We start from the raw sequence: 20,717 nt of genomic DNA, 5'->3' as shown, positions 1-20,717 counted from the left end.
TAAAATCTGTTTACTTAAAAAAAAAATCTTAAATTTTACAAACATTAATTTTGTATTTTGCATTTATCCTTACGGATAAATGCAAATGTTAATTACTTTGAAGCCTCCGTTTTTTTCCCTTTTCTACTTCCTATATAACTGGAAATCAATTTAATTTTTATTTCCCTGTTAGTTAATTTTAAAGTCCATAAATTCCTGGCCATCAATTTCTACTAAGCCCAAGAAAGCATCTGTTGTGTAACTCATCTTAAAAGTTATTTGATTTAAGATATAAAACTAAAAATATTCAAGTGGACATTGTTCAATATTTTTGCTTCCAAAAACCTCAAACTAAAGTGAACAGATTTTTATTCATCCTCATTCTGACTAATCAATTATTGTAATCGACTGAAGAGCTTCCTGTAAATTACTGTGAATAAAATCCTCTGTGCTTTGTGGAAGTTTGAATGAATATTCCAATGTGTGGTGGTTTCTGTGCTTTGTTTACAGTTGTCATTGTGTGGCTTTTGTGTTTGTGTATAGTGACGGTGAGTGCGTAACACCAGTTTGGAGGAAACCAGTCCGGGTGTCCGGTCATCCTGCGCTTGTAATAATCTTCCTCGGCCAACGTGAACAAAGATAATGAAAGCTTGTGAAAAGATGTGTGACGCAGCTGTTTGATTACCCCTCTGGCTTTTGATTGCCTTTCTTTTCTGTAATCACGAAAAATCATGTCCATTATCATCTCTGCTGCACTTTTGCTTCAGCTGTGTTCCAATCTATACGCTCCAGGAAGACATTTCATAGAGCGTTTTTGGGATTGAAATTTGCCTCCTCTAGCAGAGACCAATCAAGAGGATTCAGATCCAGGCAGATGAACATATGAGGGCCGAGAACAAGGCCAGGCAGAAGACATGTGGATGTACGGCTTGACTGATTGCTGCTGACAGAAGCAGGCAGATAAAGGATGGAAGACAAGGAGGTGATGGCTGCAGATGATCCCTGTATGGCACGCTATCCATGTTTCCAGAGCCTGTGGGTCCAAACTCCAGCCACAGGCACCTCATCTCCTGGCTAACAGCTTCGACCAAAGCCTGACTAAGGCTCTTACGACTGGCCGGGGGTGCCTCTGATCCCTGCTCATCTCCTACTGGCTCATTAGTCATTAAAAAAAAAACACTACTGAGACCCCATTGACCTAAATAACTGCTCCTTGGGGTTGGTGTTTGAGATGAAATCAAGGGGATCTGAACATTTTGCATTTCATTCTATTTTCACCTCCCTTAAGCCTCTTAAAATTTTATTTCTCTGGACGCTACTTTCTTTGTATTTCTTGGTCAGTTTCTTCTTATTTTCTGTTTTTCTTTTCCCTCTAATTTTCTTACCGCTCTCCCTCCCTCCCTGTCGCAGCCGTTGTGTCATTGTCTGCGTTATGACTCTGCTCGTTTGAAAGTGTGTGTTGCCGTCTCTCTTCCTTTCAACACTCCCAGGTTAATGAGCCACCGGACGGCCCCTTTCTTTCTGTTCCTGTCCAGTCTTTTCACACTCCCTCTGTCTGTCTGCCTCTCTTGTAATTTCTTCCCACCTCTCTTTCTTCTCCCTCACTCATTTTTTTCCCCCTTGCCATTTCACGCTACATTTTGGTCTTTGTTTCCAGGGTGCAATTACAGTTGTTTTGGATACAGAGGGTGTGGGTATGATAAGTTGAATACCCAGTTACACACACACACTCTCTCTCTCTCTCTCTCTGATTAGCTGCACCAACCATTGTGATGGTTTTTGTGTAGATTTGTCGATTGTTAAATATTTTATCACACCTGATCAGCCCATTTTCACTTCTTTTCATTTTGAAGGCATAGTGCCAGCATTTCTTATCTTCTTCCTCCCAGTGATGCATCATCATTGGAAAGTACCATGAATGCCTCAATCTGTACCTGTCAGACCTGGGACAACATCATGTACTCCATTGATGGATTGATGATAAGTAAACCAGTTAGCTCTTTAAAGGGAAACAAAAAAAAATCACCATGGAGATGATATCTTGTAGCGGAACCTGAAGCAAAATTTGCGCATTTAATAGAAGAGCTGGGTATTATTATTGTATATGCTGCAGCATTAATGTAAGCGCAATACAAGAGTGTCCGGCAATATTTGAAAAATTATAGTTATAAAAATAATTGAGGGTTGCATGAATTATAGCATCAAAAATTGTCCAAACACATCAAAAACAGGAAAATGATGTCAAGTCTCTGCTAGTAAGGTGGGGGTGGGGGGATCTGATGTATCTATAGGTGTGTCTGAAGCAACCAATCAGAGAGCAGCCTCAGGTCACCTGCTCACCAAAAGCCAATGGGCTTTCATAGACTCTTGTTTGACCAGCTTCTCTTCAACCAGTTGGTGAAGTTTGACTCGGAAATAGTTTGTAATTAATAACTGACTATGTGGTGCACTGGAAGAGAAAACAATTATTCTTATATTACCCAATTTGTGTTTGACATATTAGAGTGAATATCCTCCTGCAGAAATTAGAGGGGGGTGTGGGCTCCCTCTATTAACTACCTAAACCTTGTACAATACAAGGCCAGGGTTTCATGGATGCAGCAAAAAAGGGTTTAAGATGCTTCATGTTTTTCTACCAATTCATTATTTATCTAAGTTCTCTGACATGTTTGAAGCTAATTTAATTGGTATTTGGGATATTTCTGAACAACTGACTAAATAACGGTGGTCTAGAGGGGCCATGTACATTCAACAAACAGATTATTATGACAGCTATTCCCTTTAAAATTCTTTTTGGCATAACTCTTGATCGCATTCTCTTGATCGCATTCCAAAAAACAGGACAATCTCTGTTGAACTGTATGTCGCTGTCTGCTCTGTGCCAAACAGCACTAACAAAATATTTAAAACCAATAGCTAACTTCATGGAAAGGCATTTAAAGTAAATGTCACATTCACCAGTAACATTATAAGGTGATTGTTGCATCATCAATAAGTGATCAAAAGTATATCATAAAGGGTAATCGTTATTTGCTGAGGAACTTCATCTAAGCTAAATTTGGAAATAAGCTGTAATTGTGGGTTGGTGATAGGAGATGACATTCAATGCCAACTCGTGTTCCCTATGCTGTTTATAATACTTTGTGCTATGGAAATACTTCTATGTGTCCTATAAAAGATTAGTGCGGTCTGACATTCAGCCTCGTTCAGGCAGCAGATGTTGTGGTTGTGTTGCTATAGTTCCTAGTTGGTTCCTTTGGTGTCTGTCGCTTACTGTCCATTTGTGCGTCTGTTTTTGTGGGTTTGTAGAGGGGTCAGTAGCGCGTGCCCATGGTTTACTCTGGGGGTGGTTAAAAACAGACAGACTTTTTGCCTACCAAATGTCTCGTGGCTGAGAAAACACTGATTTACATGACAGGAAACAGGCTGACTTTGATTCGCCTCACCGGGCCAAGACGCATGGCTGTGGGCATATTCTGTGTGTGTGTGTGTGTGTGCGCGTGTGTGCCTTTCACTGCTTATGGAAGAGTGCAGTGGAGTGTGAGATTTTTTTAAAGTATGCCTGGCGACATGCAGTTTCATGCAAGTATGTGTTGGGGTGTTTATGAAGACACTTGCTTTAAAATGTGTCTATAAGTGCGTGTGCAGAGAGGCTCGACGTGTTCCTGATCATGTGAGTGTAGAGAAGTGCAAGTCTGTCTCCGATTTTTATTTTTACATGAACGCCTGACACCACAATGCAAGTGTGTGTCTTTGGGATGTGTATGTGTGTGTGTGTGTGTGTGTGTATGTGTGTATCACATGCCTGTGAGCCAATACACCTCAGCTGGTTTCAGATGCTGTTTTGTCCTCGACGTGGTGACAGAGAGTCTGTTGTGGTTGCATTGCAATCCAATAATATAATGACTATAAACACTTAAACATGCAGGCCGAGAATATTTATTTAAAGTAGTTATAATGGAGGCATTCATACAAAGTAAAAAATACACAAACAATTCCAAGAGGAAGGACGAAAGAAAGTCCCTGGAAAATGTTTTTATAATTACTTATATAGAAAACAATTTTGCTCATGAAGACATTTTTTGTTGTCCTAATTTTATGACATTCCATGCACGTTTTCATTAGTATTTTCTCTCAGTACATGTATTTTGAAATAAAATTTTAATGTTTCCACATTTTTCCAAATTGTCCTTACAGTAAATAAAAGTTGTTAATCCTTTAACTCACCTGTTAGCCATGAAAAGTCAAACAGGCCAAGTGTAACTGAGAGAGCAGTTAAGAGGCGGTAAAACAACACAACAAAGATGTTGGGATTGAACATAATGGCGATGGTGATGATGATGCGGATGATTGTTGGTTTAGCTATTTCCCTAGGTTTGCTTAAGCCATCTCCTTTGAAAACAAAGCAGTGTAATGGACAGTAGCTTTGCATATGTGGGAAATCCCAAACGGCTGGTTTAGATAGGACTGGGATGGATGGATGCATGAATGAGGGTGGGTGGAGATGGAGAGGTGGAGGTCGTCTGATAAAAAACGGCATAGTTGAAAGAATCAGGAGAATTTTTCAAGGTGCTTATTAAATGATCTGTGTAAATGATGCATGACTTAATAAAACTAATCAAGGCCAACAGACTTGAAGGTCAATTACTAGTCATTAATATTAATAAGAACACTGAGGTGACTCGTAATATAAAGCTGACCTGAAAGTCAAATCTGTCTTCAACATGGACATATACTGCTACGAGGTGCACATCCAATAAAAATCCATTCTTTTCCTCCTGTCTTTCCTCCAGACACAGCAGGATGTCGGTGAGGGGTTTGGACCCCTCGTGTCCCTCCACTATAAAGCGTGAGCCCTCCAGCCCCAGCCCCAGCTCTCAAGGCGATGTCAGTCCAGCCCAACCCAGCCCTGGTAGCTCTTCCTCCGACACAAACTCCAGCTACGGGCCCTTGATCAAAGGTCACAGCAATGGTCTCGACTCTCCAGGCATCTACGGTCACGCAGCGGGGTTGGCCAGCAGCGTCGGAACAAACAGGTTGGTGTGCGTTATATTCAGACGTGAAATGAGCCGCTGCTAATACCTGAGCACATTCCTCTTTATTCCTCCCTCCTTCTCTTCCTTTTTTTACCCAGGAGGTTTGCAGAGGAAGAAGAAGTGAAGTGCGAATTCATGCTGGGGACGGTGGCCAAGCGGCTATGCCTGGTGTGTGGTGACGTGGCCTCTGGCTACCACTACGGCGTGGCCTCCTGTGAGGCGTGCAAGGCCTTCTTCAAGAGGACAATTCAGGGTTAGAGAAATCAAATACACACATTTATGCACGTGAACATGCTCAGGTTTGCACACATTAGTTGGGTTTATTGTGCAGGGCTGTTAATGTTTTTCTGCATTATATAAACCTGTTTTACAAGCAACACGGTGTAAATACACCCTGAGCATTTGTTTTGGTATAAACGGGTCTCCATCAGTTTGCTCACAGCATCCACCTCAGAGAGAGGTCTTAAACTTTGCGTCATGTATATATAGTCAACACGTGTGAGATTAGCTGTTGAACTTTCAGATGATATGTGGTGTGTATTGAGTGTGATTTTGCATCTGCCCTGAAATCCATCAGTAATGAGAAGAGCTAACGACATGCAGCGGATTTTTTTTCAAAGGCTCAGTCGGCTCCAAGCCCATGTTGAGGACCTGGCAGGCTGTGTCGTGTTTGGGCCTCGATAAGTTGGCCCCCGTAGGTGGGTCCAAAGAGCAATCAGGATGAGAGGCTGTCAGATCAAACAGGGGGATCTGATGTCTGGCTCATCAGATACTTCCTGTTTCTGATGGAGGGTGGCAGCTGAGGGCGTCTGCAGCTGGCTGGACGCCGTCGGGCTTAAGGTGCACATTTTGCTGCCATGGCCATTATTCCCAATCAGCTGCTGGGAGCATGTTTTTGGTATCTATGGAGTGAGCTATGTCAAATCTGAGAAAATAACCCTGATGTTGTCACAGTGACGACATCAGGCCAGGGATGAAAGAGCTGAACTCTGAAGAACTGTGAGTTTGTGTGGAGTAAATCTGGGAAACTGTTTTCCAATCTTACACAACTTTACACTCAAACAAACCAGGAAAAACAGCTGTCCTTTTAAATATTTCAATGAAATTGAGGCGATAATGAAAGTTGGTCATCTTCATATTTCACATACAAAATAACATGAAAAATTCTCAGTTTACTAAATGATCAATGGCTCTGCCACATTCGGATCAATGTGATAGACAATGATTTTGATATATGTCAATGATGAATTGTAACTAAATTTAGGCTTTCTTTTGCTTTCTGTCGCCCAGGTAACATTGAATACAGCTGCCCAGCATCCAACGAGTGTGAAATCACCAAAAGGAGGAGGAAATCCTGCCAGGCCTGTCGATTTGTGAAATGTCTGGCCGTGGGCATGCTGAGAGAAGGTCGGCTACACATTCACTTCAGTCCAAGTTCTAATCAGTGTTCCAGCATTCTGGGCTTATACATAGTTAGTTATTCATTTATTTCAGGCAAGGCAAGGAAAAAACAAAACAAAAAACAAAACAAAAAACAAACAAAAAACAACAACAAACAAAATAATTAAATAAGCAAAGATCATAACTCAACAATACAATTCTGCCTGAAAGGGAGTGGGAAGAAGAAAACTTATGTAATCCCACCCCAGTTCCTGATTCAGAGATCAAACCACTGAGCTTCACTGCTACTTCGAAGATTCAAGGATAACCACACAATAATTGCGTCATGATGTGCAACAATGAAATTATCACATTGCAATTACAATTCCACACAACAATGTAAGGAAGGCACGATATACAAACATATGTAGTTCATACATAGTTCATACATACAGTACTTTAGACAGTTGAGATGGAACAGTGATACTAACTCACCGCTGATTGCATTTTCTTTGTTGTGCATTCCTGCAAACAATGCCCTGATTACCGTCTGAGATTCTCTGCGTCTCACCTGGTGATGACAGCGCTGTGGTTGTGTGGACTGTAGTGAAACCTAAAACTTCTGACAGTTAAACTTCAATCCCATAGTTCCAGCTGTGATGTGTGTCTCTGTGTGTTTGGGTCTGTGTATGGCCAGTAAACACACCGCTGAACAATGCATAGCTAGGCCTGTGAGGGGGAGGAAAGGGCTTCTAACTCTTCAATTGTGCTGAAACTTTGCTAAACAGTGTTCCTTCAAAATAGCCTCTGGAACGCTGCCAGTATGGAGGAGTGTGTGCAACGCAGCAGCAGTTAGTCATTTAGCTGAGGGACATGTTGCTTGGGGCTGCTTTTAAATTAAACAGAGGGGACATTTTTTAAAACTTTAGTGGAGACCTGAATGAGAATGAGATAAGTAATCTACTCAACCCATGTTTCTGTTCTCTGGTAGAACATTTCTTTATTCCAGAGGTTAAAACATCAGAGACAAAGTTCCACAGTCCAACATTTTTATGCGACTAATTTCTATCATGCAGAACATGATTATATATCTTGACACGTATGCATGCCATGCAGAGAGCCTGTGCCCGCGGTCAGGTGCTCCTTTGGTCTCACTGTGTGCCTGTCTAGTGACATACTGTCCACATTTAGAAGTGACTCAAAAGGGAAAACATTAGCGACCTCCTACTGTACCGACCACATTCTGCATGCTGTGAAGGGCCAGGAGATGATAATAGAGAGGGGATGGCTGATAAAAAAGTGTGTGTGTGCGTTCCCAGGTCAAATGATGCGGAGCTTGGAGCCTCGTATCAGATTAATCTGTTTAAGCTTTTAATAAGTTGTGTACCACAATAGCCAGGGCTGACTGATGAGGCAACCAGCTAAAAACACATCAAAACTAATGTTACAACCAGAACATGGATCTTAAATCCCAATGATATTATTTGCCACCATCATTTTTGTGATAGCTCTGACGCCATATTCAGTGCGATCTTGTTACTCGCAGTTAATGCGTTCCAGGAACCACACGCAAATAGCAAATTCCGTGATACAGCGACAAACTATTTATCTTATTATTTACAGTAATTTAAAAGTTTATGAACCCTCCCAACCTATTAAACCACCTTCTATCTGCATTACCTTTTCCCACACTCTGATAGACTGTTTAAAGCACTTAATGTCTCACAGAAGTGCGCTGCATTCGCGGAACGGAGCACACTTCCGGATTCCGTCAGCCAATAGAATGCGCGTATGGTATCACGTGACTACCTACCAAAAATCCGCGATGAAGTGAGGTCGCACGTGTTGATGCGTGAATGCGCGAGGGATTACTGTACTTGTGATGGAAATGATTAAAATATATGTAGAGTAATTGAAATGATATTGGATAAAGGAGGCAGAACACAAGCTTTGGTGCTTTGGTGGCTAATAGTCAAGAGAGGGAAGTTACAAGTAAAATTTCTTAACGTGAACTTGAAATTTCCATCCATCCATCCATTTTCTTTTCATCGCTTTATCCGCTGTCGCAGGTCACGGGGAGCTGGAGCCTATCCCAGCTGGCTTAGGGCGTGAAACAGGGGAAACTCCGGGCGCGACGCCAGTGCACCGCAGAGCCACACAAAGACACAGACAACCACGCATGCACACACTCACTACTACGGGCAATTTGGAACGGCCAATCAACCTGAAGCGCGTGTATTTGGAGTTGGGAGGAAGCCGGAGAACCCGGAGAGAACCCACGCAGACACGGGGAGAGCATGCAAACTCCACACAGAGCAGGACTCGATCCCAGAACCTCCTTGTTGTGCGGTGACAGCGCTACCCACTGCTCCACCGTACTACCTGACCTGAAATTTATTCATTTTAATGCAAAGTGTGATTTCAATTCTGCATGTTAGTCAGATTTATTTGAAAGAATAGTGAGCGATGGTTATAACCCTAACGGTCTGCCGTAAACTTTCTATACGGACCGACTTACTGTAAATATAATATGGGGTTATGCCGGGTGTGCTCAGTTTTAGTTTTACCACCACATAAAACAATAATATGTCTAAGGTGTTGACTTGTTTACAACCTGTGTGATCATCCGAACGCTCTCTTCTTGCCCTGTCAGACTTTGTGGTAGTGATGTCACTGTATTCCCTGATCTCGGCAATTACTTTGAAAAGTATATTCTTATCATAACCAGTAAAAGTTGCTGCAAAAACTATGAAAATAATACCCCAGTTGTAATAAACTGGAATGATCCTTTAATGCCACCTCCTCATCTCTAGCATCTGTTTACTGCTGCAGTGAGTCTTCCTAAATGTGTGTGCGTGAGTTATGGATACTCAGAATTATGGCATCTTGATGTGCGTTTCACTTTGCGTGCACGAGTTCTCGCTTAAACACACATTTATGCACACACCTGTGTGTGTTTTTGTGAGTGTGTCTGTCCTTTTTCTAAATTAGCTGCTTTTAATAGGATAGGGGCATCAACAGCATCCCAGGCCACCTCTCAACCACCCTCTTCTTGCCGCCCCCTTTGCTGTCCCTCCCCACTCGTAAATTCCTCCAGATGCCTTGTGGGATTCCTGGACCTCCGTGAAATGCGAACTGCCCCTCATAACTTCAGTCGTAAGCGCCCTCGTAACGCGCTTCACCGTGTCTCGTAATGCCCTCTTCCCCCAGTGAGGCCGCAGTAAAGGCTGAGACAGAGGAGCTGTGAGATTTAATGGGGAGAGTCAGAGCCATATTAAATACACGGCTAAGAGACATATAGACCACTGGCAGGGTTTGATTAAGCACTGTTAGTTCTCAGCACTGCAGCTGCTGTTGCTTCTAAGGGTTGTAAAAGCAGTTTTGTTAGCAAAATATGTGGAATATTTAAAGAATATAATGATATAATACATATGTAATGGTGCGATCCAGTAGTTTACAGGTTTCTGCTCCCTAACAAATATGGTCAGTGCAGCAATAACTTCACCTTCCTCACCTCCTTTGTGTCCCCTTCCGTGTCTCATACCTGCTATCGGTTGAAGGCCTCATATGTGTTAATCACATTAATCTGTGTTGTGAGAAAAGCAGAACAGAACATGGGGGCTCCATTCCAAATCCTTCTGCTAACAAGAGTTGGTGTGGCAGGGAAGGAAACGCCACCTACGATGTCAGGAACAGCCATGTGTACATTTGTCACAAAAATCTGAGAAGCGTGGGATTGTTTATACTGCACACATGCTTGTGGTGACAGCAGCATGAGATGAAGGCGAGGGGGGGGGGGTTCTACCACCAGAACACGGTCAGTCCGGAGCAGCGGCTGGATGTCTGTGTTCCCGATAATGCAGTGCTGTGTGCATTTTGGGAACCTGTAAAGCCTCTCGTGAAGATCCAGACACCTTCAAAAGAAGACTGAGTGATGAAGGCGGCGAAAATAGATCAGTGTCTGAGGAGTCAGTGTTTATCGAACTCCAATGGGCTGTACAGACGGACAGGGAGAAAGTGTGTGTGTGTGTGTGTGTGTGTGTGTGTGTGTGTGTGTGTGTGTGTGTGTGTGTGTGTGTGTGTGTGTGTGTTATCCACCATGGCTATTCTTGGCCTTTTGGTTGTCAGCACATTCCGCTGTGAAGAGTTACACTCGGCTCAGATGTGTATGTTTAAATATCTATCAGATCGGAGCGCAAACACACACAAACAAAAACACCCACATGAAACGCACTTATCCTCCATATTGAACAACTAAAGTCCTGCCAGCTAATCCGGTGTATGTCGACAGTTTGTGTTCGGTTTGATGACAGCACACACATAAGCACCCTCATGCCTCATCTCACACCTCCGAGCAGCACCTGCCAAGTGTGGGGATAATCCACACTTACTATTTGCCCCTCAAGACATCACCAGAGGGTCAAGGGGCTTTGAGTTTACCCAACCAATCTCTTCTGTAATACCCCACTATTCTTGAGCATACACCCCTCATTTCATCATCTTAACCCTCAAACTGCCAACGTACAGTATTCCATTGTTGGACCAAATGAGTTTGATGTAATTATTTTTTGTTGTACTTATCAGTGAAATATGGAATTTAAATTTGACTGACCAATTACAAAAAAAAAAAATCCCAATTCTTAAAGCCCACAATCTTTTTCCAGAGCTGTAAACCATATTTTGCTCAATATTTGCTCAGATTTGGCGTGGATGGATCTGGTGATGCCTGAGCACATTAGTCATAATTTCACTCAGAACAGATTCAGGACTTCAGAACTCTGGACATTGTTAGGTTGTCTTGGCGACCACAGCTTCATGCAGGTCAGATGTAGAATCCCTGGACAGGCAGATGAGGCTGCTGGTCCTTATTACCAAACAAGGGTACCAGACAGTCCTCTTTAATTATCACAGTGGTCATCCCATGAAAATAATATGTTAGAGTACTTAGTGATAAGCTCAGACTCAGGTATTCCTCTTAACCCTCGCAAGTTTGCTTGAGGGGTTTCTATACATTTGTTATACACTTGGAGACGTCTATAATCATGCTCCCCTAGAACTCTTCTGATTTGTACTGAGGGTATATGGGGAACATGCTCATCACTTCAAAACCAAAGAAAGGAGAAATGTCTATATTCTGGGCACAAAGTCACATATTTGGGTGTGTGTTGATCAATGCAACAATTGCTCGTTGTCTCTATTGATGTTTGTGAGATCCGTGGGTATAATCCCAGGATGCAGTTGGTCGGAGCAGTGTCCAATTTTGTAAATGCAAAATTTCATCTTGGCTCTATGCAGATGATTTGATTGCATTGCTTTATCAGGGAACATCATCACACTGGAGTGGTTCACGGCTGAGTTGAAATAGGCCAAGAAATTAATACCTTTGTGTCTGAGATTTGTCTTCCAGAAAAGGTTTTGGTTAAGTTACCATCCCCAAACTCAAGTCTTCAACTGTCATGACTGCTAGGAAGATGAAACATGAAATGTATAGTCAGGTTTGCATGACAAAACGGTCAATGCAAACTTTATACCTGACTCTTTTGTTGAAATGAAACCTCAGCCAGGAGGTAAAGGTTTACCTTTTCCTCTTGATACAGGTAGTCATCAACCTACAAACACAGTTGGTTCCAAGAGGTTGTTTGTAAGCTGAAGTGTTCGTAAGTTGTTATTTCTTAAATTTCAAACTATAATTGCCATTGGAGGTCAATTAAATGCCATTAATTTACCTCAAATAAATAAAATAGAGGTATACTTTGGCTGACGTTTCAAGTGATGTCATTCTCGATTATACATTGGTTTTCAAAAAATATACATGGAAAAATAAAAATCAAGTTTATGTCATTTCTATGTCTGTCCACCACAAGTACTGGAATAAACAAATTTAACCCTGAAGCACATCTTACATGCCTGATTAAAAGGACATTGTGTTATTTAAAGTGAATGTTCACACATTCTCTCTGTAAATACATAAGTAGAGGAGGCAGCGAGCTCAAGGGGATGGAGTATCACCGCAAGATGTCAAGTGGGAAAATAATTCCCTCAGTGCCTCTTTCAGATATAAGTGCTGATATAAATCTATCTACAGCCTCTTGGTCATTTACACTGTCAAGATCAGGTAACTAAACATTTCCACCAGAGGTGTACACACACACACACACAGGCACACACACACACACACACACACACACACACACACACACACACACACACACACACACACAAATTGTCATTGGCATGGTGACAAGGTTACCACAATGCTCGTCAAGATGAGCAGTTGTCATCGGCCGCTCTAAAGCCGTTGCGTGTCGTGTTTCAGGATGACCACTGATGTGCCGACATCAGACGTGTTCTTTTCGGTCTCCTTGGGATCATTAAGACATGTGAACAGGTGATTTGGCAACAACCTGATGGCCAACACTCAACAAGAAGCTTGAGTCTGAGAGTGACAACATGCTTGAACTGCAAAAGCTACGACCATCAAATTATGGTTGAAATGTGGTCTCATGTAGTGCTTTTTTGTTGTTGTTGCTCTTTTTATCAATGTAAAAAAAATCAGTACTAAATTAAAGAATTTCTTGTACCATCTGAACACCAGTCAATGCAACACTTAGGCTCATTCCCCCGTGATATGAGGGTGCTTGGGGAAAGTATACTTGTATCTATGGGTGTGACAGTCTGCCAGTTTGGGATCCCTGTTTGGGATAAATTAGGTATATCTTGTCTTATCTTGTGTTCTGCTTTTTTTTGTTTTTGTAGGTGTGCGTCTGGACCGTGTTCGAGGTGGCAGACAGAAGTACAAGAGGAGGATAGATGCAGAGAACAACCCGTATCTTCACACACAGACTGCCTTGCCTCAGAAAAAGACATGTAAGTGATCAAACTAAACGGTTCATTAATATGGTGTGTCAGCAGCAAAATTCTTCATAAATGTTTTTGCCTTGTGCACGAGAGAAGCTCTGGTTTTACCTTTGTTGTGGTCAAAACAATCAATTCATGTGTTCTGTGCTGTCTAGTATAGAATTTAATTATTTTTGTACCTCACATTAGAAACCTTGTAAACTTTTGAAATCTCTATGTACTGTATATATTATTGATGTCTTGGGAAATGTGCATCAGCGTTTCCAGAGCGAGGTGAAGCCCCATAGCCTCCTGCCTTTATCAGATAATCCCAAGAGATTTAAAATAGTTTAATTAACAATCTTTTCAAAGGAAAAGGTCATCTTTATTGATTGGAAGTTACAAAAGCTGCAGATTTTTGGTTTTCACTGGATGGTGTCAAACGTGTCTTATTAAGGACGAAAACTTCTATCAGTCAGGAAACATCCAAACAAATATTCAAATAGCAAATGAGATGAATGCCCTCAAAACACGTATAGTCAGCATTTCTGGTCACCAGAGAGTAGCTTTGTTCTTTATTTTTTAAGTTTGAACTTTCATGTATACTAATTAATCTTAAAAGTTGTTTAAAATCATACTGCCAGGTGACAATTTTACTTTTTTTGCCTACATTAATCAGTTTATATAGTGTATTGTCTAATTAATTACTGAATTAAATCTTGGTAAAAGTCTACTCTTCCTCTCTCCATCTGCCCCAGACACTGTTGGTGGTGTGGTCGAGAACAAAGTGGTGTCTCTGCTGCTGGTGGCTGAACCAGAGGGCATCTTCGCCATGCCAGACCCGACCGTACCCGAGAGCGACATCAAGGCTCTGACCACGCTGTGCGACCTGGCCGACAGGGAGCTGGTGGTCAACATCGGCTGGGCCAAACACATCCCAGGTAGGATTCGAGCTACAACCCCCCCAGTGTTACTCACCGCACACAGTCGCTCACACCAAGTCTATAATCAGATCACAGGAAGAGAGTGTTTTGACTTGTGGTTGCCAAGACACTTGATGGATGCCCAGAGGAGAGGGAGCATGTTCACACGGCTGTATGTTGTCTGTCAGTCACCCCTCCCCGTGTGTGTGTGTGTGTGCGTGTGTGTGTGTGTGTGTGCGCCATGCCCTTGCTGACCAGTGTGTGCTCCTAATATATCAACCAGATGATCAGTGGCCACCTGCAGCTTTTAATTCATTTCCTGGGCCGGGGCCACGTCTGAATTATGGAAATCCTCCTGACACTTGGAACACTCTTAGCTTCTGGAGTTTTTTCTTTCCTTTGGATGAGGGAGTGGAAAGGAGAGGGGAAGCGCATTCTGACAGATTAGTGGGATTAAAATGCTGGTATGCTGCTCTGTCGGTGGCTGTAATCGTAGTCTTATGTGGTTTCGGCAGAAGTCTGGAGATCTGCTTTTGATATTTAGCCTGGGAGACCTTGACAACATTCACCAATGAGAAAAAAAAAACACTTTCATGGATTCAGAAGCAGTTTTTCGCCGTTCAGGCCACGCTATATTGTGAGATGTTCTTAACTGATTTGCTGTCTGTTAATGAGTGGAAAGAGTAAAATATTTTCCACCACGAATAAATCAATGCAACAAATAATTTCTCTGATATAAGTCTCCAGAAATTACTCAAGTGACCACAAAAAAACCTTTGTATTGATTAAAAAAGTTATTGATTACAGGCAAATAATGCGGAAAATTTGCGCACATGATAGCATGAATAATATAACCTCGCAAAAAACAACCAAAACAGAAACAATAAAATGAAAGCAAATAAAAGTGAATAAGATAAAATAAATTAGTAGAATGAATGAAAATAAAGAATTCCTTAAGCAATTCAAAAAGTAAGACTTTATTCTTCAGGTGCATTTAGAAACTATCATTAATATTAATATTGTGCTGTATTCATTTGCTTGGGTTTGTTTTTCGGATTGTTTTTCTTCTCTGTGGTTGATACCGTTTAGGGTCAGTTTGGGAGGAAAGGATGATTTTTCAGCTGTAAATCTTCTCAAAAGTCGAGTGAAAGGTGGAAGCTGGCTGTGGAACATCCACCCGTAAACACGACCCCCACCAGCTGCAGCTCTAGGCCATGTTCCAGGGACACGCATCTCCATTTCCCGTCTGTCCTGATATCTTATCGTCTTCTTTCCTCCAACCGAAGCCCTCACGGCTTTATCAGCTGGGGTTATCCACACCCAACACACCATCAGGAAACACCTGAGTTTTTGTTGATGTCTCGTCTCTGAAATGCTTACAAAACAAACACAGCAGGTGTGTCTGTGCTCCTATCTCAACTATACTTCTCCTCGTGTTTCCTCCTACATGAAGCGACCATTGGAGTGTGTGTCGGTGTTTAGTGTCCTTCATTAGCATTTCCATTGTTTTGTTAGAAAAAAGAAGCGGAGCATCACTACCTCCTCCTCCTCCTCACCCCCCTGTTTTAACTACCACCCTGGGCCGTTGCTGTCTGCCTCTTTCTACCATTGTCGGCTCTTTAATGTCAGCAGAGACAGACGGAGTCCGACTGATGGGTGTATTTGTAGGCCTTTGCCAGTGGAGCGAGGCGGCGATGAGAGGAGGAGAACACACAGCGGATACCCACCTGAGGGGAGAGGAGACAGGAAGGCATGTATTCATGCATCTGTCAGGGAAATTATACTTGGGGTTTTGAGATGTCACAGACAAAAACTGAAATTTAATAAAAGATGTACTTCCACTAGGCTGATTGAGGTTGGATGGTGAAGAATTCATGCCCATTTGAGGGGTTGATTGTGATAAGCAGGCAGTTTGTTTCTATTCATTACCATCAGTTCATGGTTAATAAATTATTTGAGAGCAAATATTTAGTTGAGGGCAGTGGTTATTGGTCATTCACTGCTTTCAGGAGACATTTTGAAGTAATTGTTCACAAATTCCTTTAGTTTTTGGATAAAATGGAATACAGTAGTTCACAAGACTCACTTCAAAACAGTTGGTTGTTGTTGTTTGTCATCTTAATTTGTTAGTTTAAAACACAAGTCAGCTGTTTAAAGACTAAAATATGTTTAAATGTGACTTATTTAACATCACGATCAAGTAGCTCTGTTGGCTTAGCGCAACATGAAGTCTGTAAACACAGGTCCATCCATCCATCTTCAACCACTTATCCGGGGCCGGGTCACAGGGGCAAAAGTCTCAGAAGGGATGCCCATACTTCTCTCCCCCCAGAAACCTCTTCCAGCTCCTCCGGGGGGGATCCCGAGGCGATAACTTTAAAGGAAATTCTCTCTGGACAAGACACTAAATATGCCGGCTTCCGAAAACTATCTATTTAAGACATTCATCGTTTATAAATAAGCAGTCACAGTTGCTGGAATTTACTTTCATTAGTCAATATCAATTGTGTCTTGTTGGTGAGTTATCACATGAAAATAAATGTTAGTTTGTGCTAAGATAAAATCTAATGTGACGTTCCTCCATGCTTATAAATAAGGATTTTATTTGTTCAGTTAGAAGCACAAAGAAAAAGATAATGTACTCTAGTTAGGATGGATAAAAAAATGAATGATTTGAGATTAAATGACAGATTATGAAACAGAGCAGCAGCAGCATCAATCAATGGGATTAATACATAGACGGGAAGTGGAAATATATCAGGGCAGAATAGCGACAGATGAAGAGAGAAGGGGCTCTTTAAACAACACGGCCTCTCCTAGCAGCGTAATGACCGTGTCACATCCTCTTGGGATGAGTGGCAGGCCACACGGCCCCCATCGCTGGGAGAACCGGGGTCCTCGGTAAAGTGGCCCAGGCCATCTGAGTTCTTTGCCCAGGGGTAGGTGAGTGTGATGGGGCTACTGTCCTGGCTGCTCCCCCTCCTCTCTGTCTGGTCCCATCAGGCAGATTGACGGTGATGTGGTCTGAAGTTTGAGGGCCAGACTGGCAGATGAGCTGGCTAAAGACCAACTGCCCTCTTCGCTTTTGGCCTTTTGAGTCAGTGCTGCAAGTTTAGTGTGTGTGTGCGTGCGTGCGTGCGCGCGCGTGCGTGTGTGTGTGTGTGTGTCTTTGAGAGAGAGAGAAAGAGAGACAGAAACAGTAACTGTGGTGACTATTGTTGATATGATTCCTTTTCTTATTACTCTCAGTGCTTTTGCTTTAAAGAATAGTTTTCCCAGTGCAGCGCAGCCTTTTCTCTTTATTTCTTTTCATTGAAGGTATAACTTGTATTTGTCCTTAAAATCTATCAATATATTGCCTGAGATTTCACCACAGACACCCTCTCACAGGTCCATATCCCTGATCGATGATCAAGTGCCACAATACTGATCCCCATTGACCAATGAAATTGTGCACAGACAGCGTTTCCAATTTATCAGGGAGTGATATTGGGGAAAGTGGCGCCGCTGACGTCCCCGTGGTGATTGTAAACAGCAATGGTTCCTGATAACAATCACTGATGGTGTCAAAAAATACAAACCCCCGTTCTCCCTCCCCCTGCTCTGTAAAATCATCTATTTAATTACAGCAAACATGTGTGTGAGCGTGTGCAGGTTTATGTTGGGGACGTGAGCGGGTTTAATCATGCTCCTATGGGGTGTAATTGTCAATCAAAGTGGGTGTGTCCAACAGAGTGTAATTAAATTCACCAGCTATTCACTCCCTGTGTCCTTTGTTCTGCCCTTTGCGATGTGGCCTTCTTCTGAGGGACTCAGAAGGTCCTCTGTCACAAAGCGTGTTCTCAAACTATATTTAGATTATAATTACAATGTAGAATGTGGCCACCCTTTAAACTTGGTGGAATTTTTAAGTCATGATAATAATATAAAAATATAAAAATAATAAACTAACCACTTTCTGTAAGACCTCTCGTCATCTCCCTCCAAAAACCTGGAAGACAAAAAAAGCACTTTCTTTCTCCTTCTGTTTCCAGGCTTCCCGTCCCTCTCCCTGGCAGACCAGATGAGTCTGCTGCAGAGCGGCTGGATGGAGATCTTGATTCTACGAGTTGTGTTCCGCTCGCTGGCCTTAGAGGACAAGCTGGTGTACGCCGAGGACTACATCATGGACGAGGAGCAGTCGAAGCTGGCGGGGCTGCTGGACCTGAACAACGCCATCCTGCAGCTGGTCAAGAAGTATAAAGGCATGGGGCTGGAGAGGGAGGAGTTTGTGGTGCTCAAGGCTATCGCTCTCGCTAACTCAGGTAACAAGTCAGTTGCTACAAACATTCAGCTTTCATGTTTTATCCATGCTGGTTCTATAGACTGAAATGAGAGCCTTTGCATTCATCTCTACTCAACTCCTCTTTATAGACTCGATGCATATTGAGGACTCTGAGGCAGTGCAGCGGCTCCAGGACGTCCTGCATGGGGCCCTACAGGACTACGAGGTCACCCACCACCCTGAAGACCCTCGGAGAACGGGCAAATTGATCATGACCCTCCCCCTCCTCCGTCAGACTGCCGCCCGGGCCGTCCAGCACTTCTGCAGCATCAAACAGGACGGCCGTGTGCCCATGCACAAACTGTTCCTCGAACTGCTAGAGGCCAAGGCCTGACCCGAACACAGGCGGCCATTAGGAAGCAAAGGATCACGGGTAATGGTGCGGGTTGACACATGGTGTGTTTGTCCATTTCAGCTATGACAATAAAGTTTCAAATCTGCAGTCACCAGGAGGTACTATAGGCAAGCAGCTGGACCGTTTTTAGCGCTATCCGTCCCCACACCCAATGAAGAAATGGAGTTTAATTTGCATTTGCTGTCTTGGTAATAAGGACTTTGTCTTCTCAGCTGTCTGTGACAATAATTTCAAATTGTTGACCTCGCTTCGAAGGCTGGAGACGAGTTAGAGGGAAAGAAATTGCCTTTAGAGATATTAACAGTTACATGCCAAAAGTAGAGCATCTTTTGTCGTTGATCATCTGATACTTGAAGATCCTCGCGGATTATTTAATTCATCTCGAAGCCTGTTAATCTACATTCTGGTATATTTCAATTCTTTTAATGATTTGATTTTCTTTCTCCTTTTTTTGTATAGATATCATAAATATCTCCGAAGAGATAGGTCTTGCCAAAGAGTAAAGACTTGTATGATGGAATAATACCAGCAATATGTCCACGCTAACATAATGTGGCCTGTAAGACTTAATCCTGCAGCCCTCTAGTTATTACATTCACATAGAACACTCAAAGGGAAGCCTTTGAGTAGTCAGAATCTCCTATAACAATAACCGGCCTCCTGATTTTAGAAGAACATTTCAGGGAAAAATTACTAAATGTGACGGTAGAACAGCAATGTGATATTTATTTAAGGGAATCTGCTTATTTGCTGTTTTTATTTACTAATACGGCAACAATAAGAAGTAGATTAAAGCAATTTCCGTAAATAACACTTTTTAAAAAGATTTTTAAATGATATCATTGGAAGATATTTTTTTTACTAGCTTCTCTGCTGTAGCACTGATACCTATATATACCATATCATGTAATTAAAGACAATGTGATTATAATTGGAGTACGTTCTTGGACATCATAATGTTGTAGAGTTGTTGTAGACCCATAGATATAACTTTAACAATGTAAAGAACGGCTGCCATACTGTATAATCTGGATCTGGGAGGCGTTTCATGTCCTCTCTGTGGTAGACATTGATGTGTAGGATGAAGTTTGTGCACTACTTTTCCTTTCAGCCATAAAGTTTTGGGGAAACTCGGATGGCGCTCTGTTAATCTGTTAGTGTATTCTGTGTGAAGAGTAGCTGTATCAGAAATTTGTCTTTTTTCTGCACATGTTAAAAACAAAGGCATTAAACTCGCAAGAAATCTCAGTACACTGAATAAATTGCCCAAGTCTTGCTCCTTAGTTTACTCAAGGTACTGTGACAGTATGTTGTGCATATTTCTGAGACAAGATGACGCATCAATATGCTGGTTTATTTGTAAGTACTGTACGTTTTGCTGTAATTATCATGTCTTATGCCAACAGAGATGTTTAAAGATGCAAATAAGCTTTGTCTGGATGAGCTGTGCTGTGCTATTTCATTCTCAGGTGGATTCTTGGGCAATAAAGATCATCTCCTTAATGCAAAGCTCATATAATCTGAGTGTCGTCTTTCTCAGTAACGAGACGGAGAGGCTTAGAAACAAATTCATTAAGAGCTATCAAGTGGGTGCACTTTATTCTTCACAGTCTGACAATGGTTTGTCATTTCCAAGTCAGGCTCATTATGGCACATTCAGGCCATCAGAGCCCAGTTGGATGGAGATTTATAATTAACAGCTGTAATGTAATGAAGTCTAGAGATGACTCCGGGGAGCGCTGATCATCGGATGCCCGTTGAGGCTGAGGCAGTGGATTCATCGCTTCATCATACCGTCATCCCACAGACGCTCAACTTACAGTTATTGTTAGGACAAGCGCAGTTAGCAGCATTCACAAGCATCACATAAACATTGAAAGGTT

At 42.2% G+C, this 20,717-nt stretch overlaps 1 protein-coding gene across 2 annotated transcripts in view; it reads left to right on the top strand.

The window, feature by feature from the left end:
• The window catches only part of LOC137613257 (estrogen-related receptor gamma-like), a 28,734-nt gene extending 8,395 nt beyond the window's left edge, over positions 1-20,339 (top strand). For both annotated transcript variants that reach the window (XM_068342313.1, XM_068342312.1), the window contains exons 2-8: positions 4,773-5,015; positions 5,114-5,268; positions 6,306-6,422; positions 13,152-13,262; positions 13,991-14,173; positions 18,190-18,459; positions 18,569-20,339. In XM_068342313.1, coding sequence (XP_068198414.1) covers positions 4,783-5,015; positions 5,114-5,268; positions 6,306-6,422; positions 13,152-13,262; positions 13,991-14,173; positions 18,190-18,459; positions 18,569-18,813 — 1,314 coding nt within the window. In that variant the 5' untranslated portion in view covers positions 4,773-4,782 and the 3' untranslated portion in view covers positions 18,814-20,339. The remainder of the gene's footprint in view (positions 1-4,772; positions 5,016-5,113; positions 5,269-6,305; positions 6,423-13,151; positions 13,263-13,990; positions 14,174-18,189; positions 18,460-18,568) is intronic.
• Positions 20,340-20,717: the final 378 nt, after the last annotated feature.

The sequence above is a fragment of the Antennarius striatus genome, chromosome 19, assembly GCF_040054535.1.
Source record: "Antennarius striatus isolate MH-2024 chromosome 19, ASM4005453v1, whole genome shotgun sequence".
Classification (NCBI taxonomy): Eukaryota; Metazoa; Chordata; class Actinopteri; order Lophiiformes; family Antennariidae; genus Antennarius; species Antennarius striatus.
Note: the sequence above shows the minus strand (reverse complement) of the source record. Positions and strands in the feature narration are given on the sequence as shown.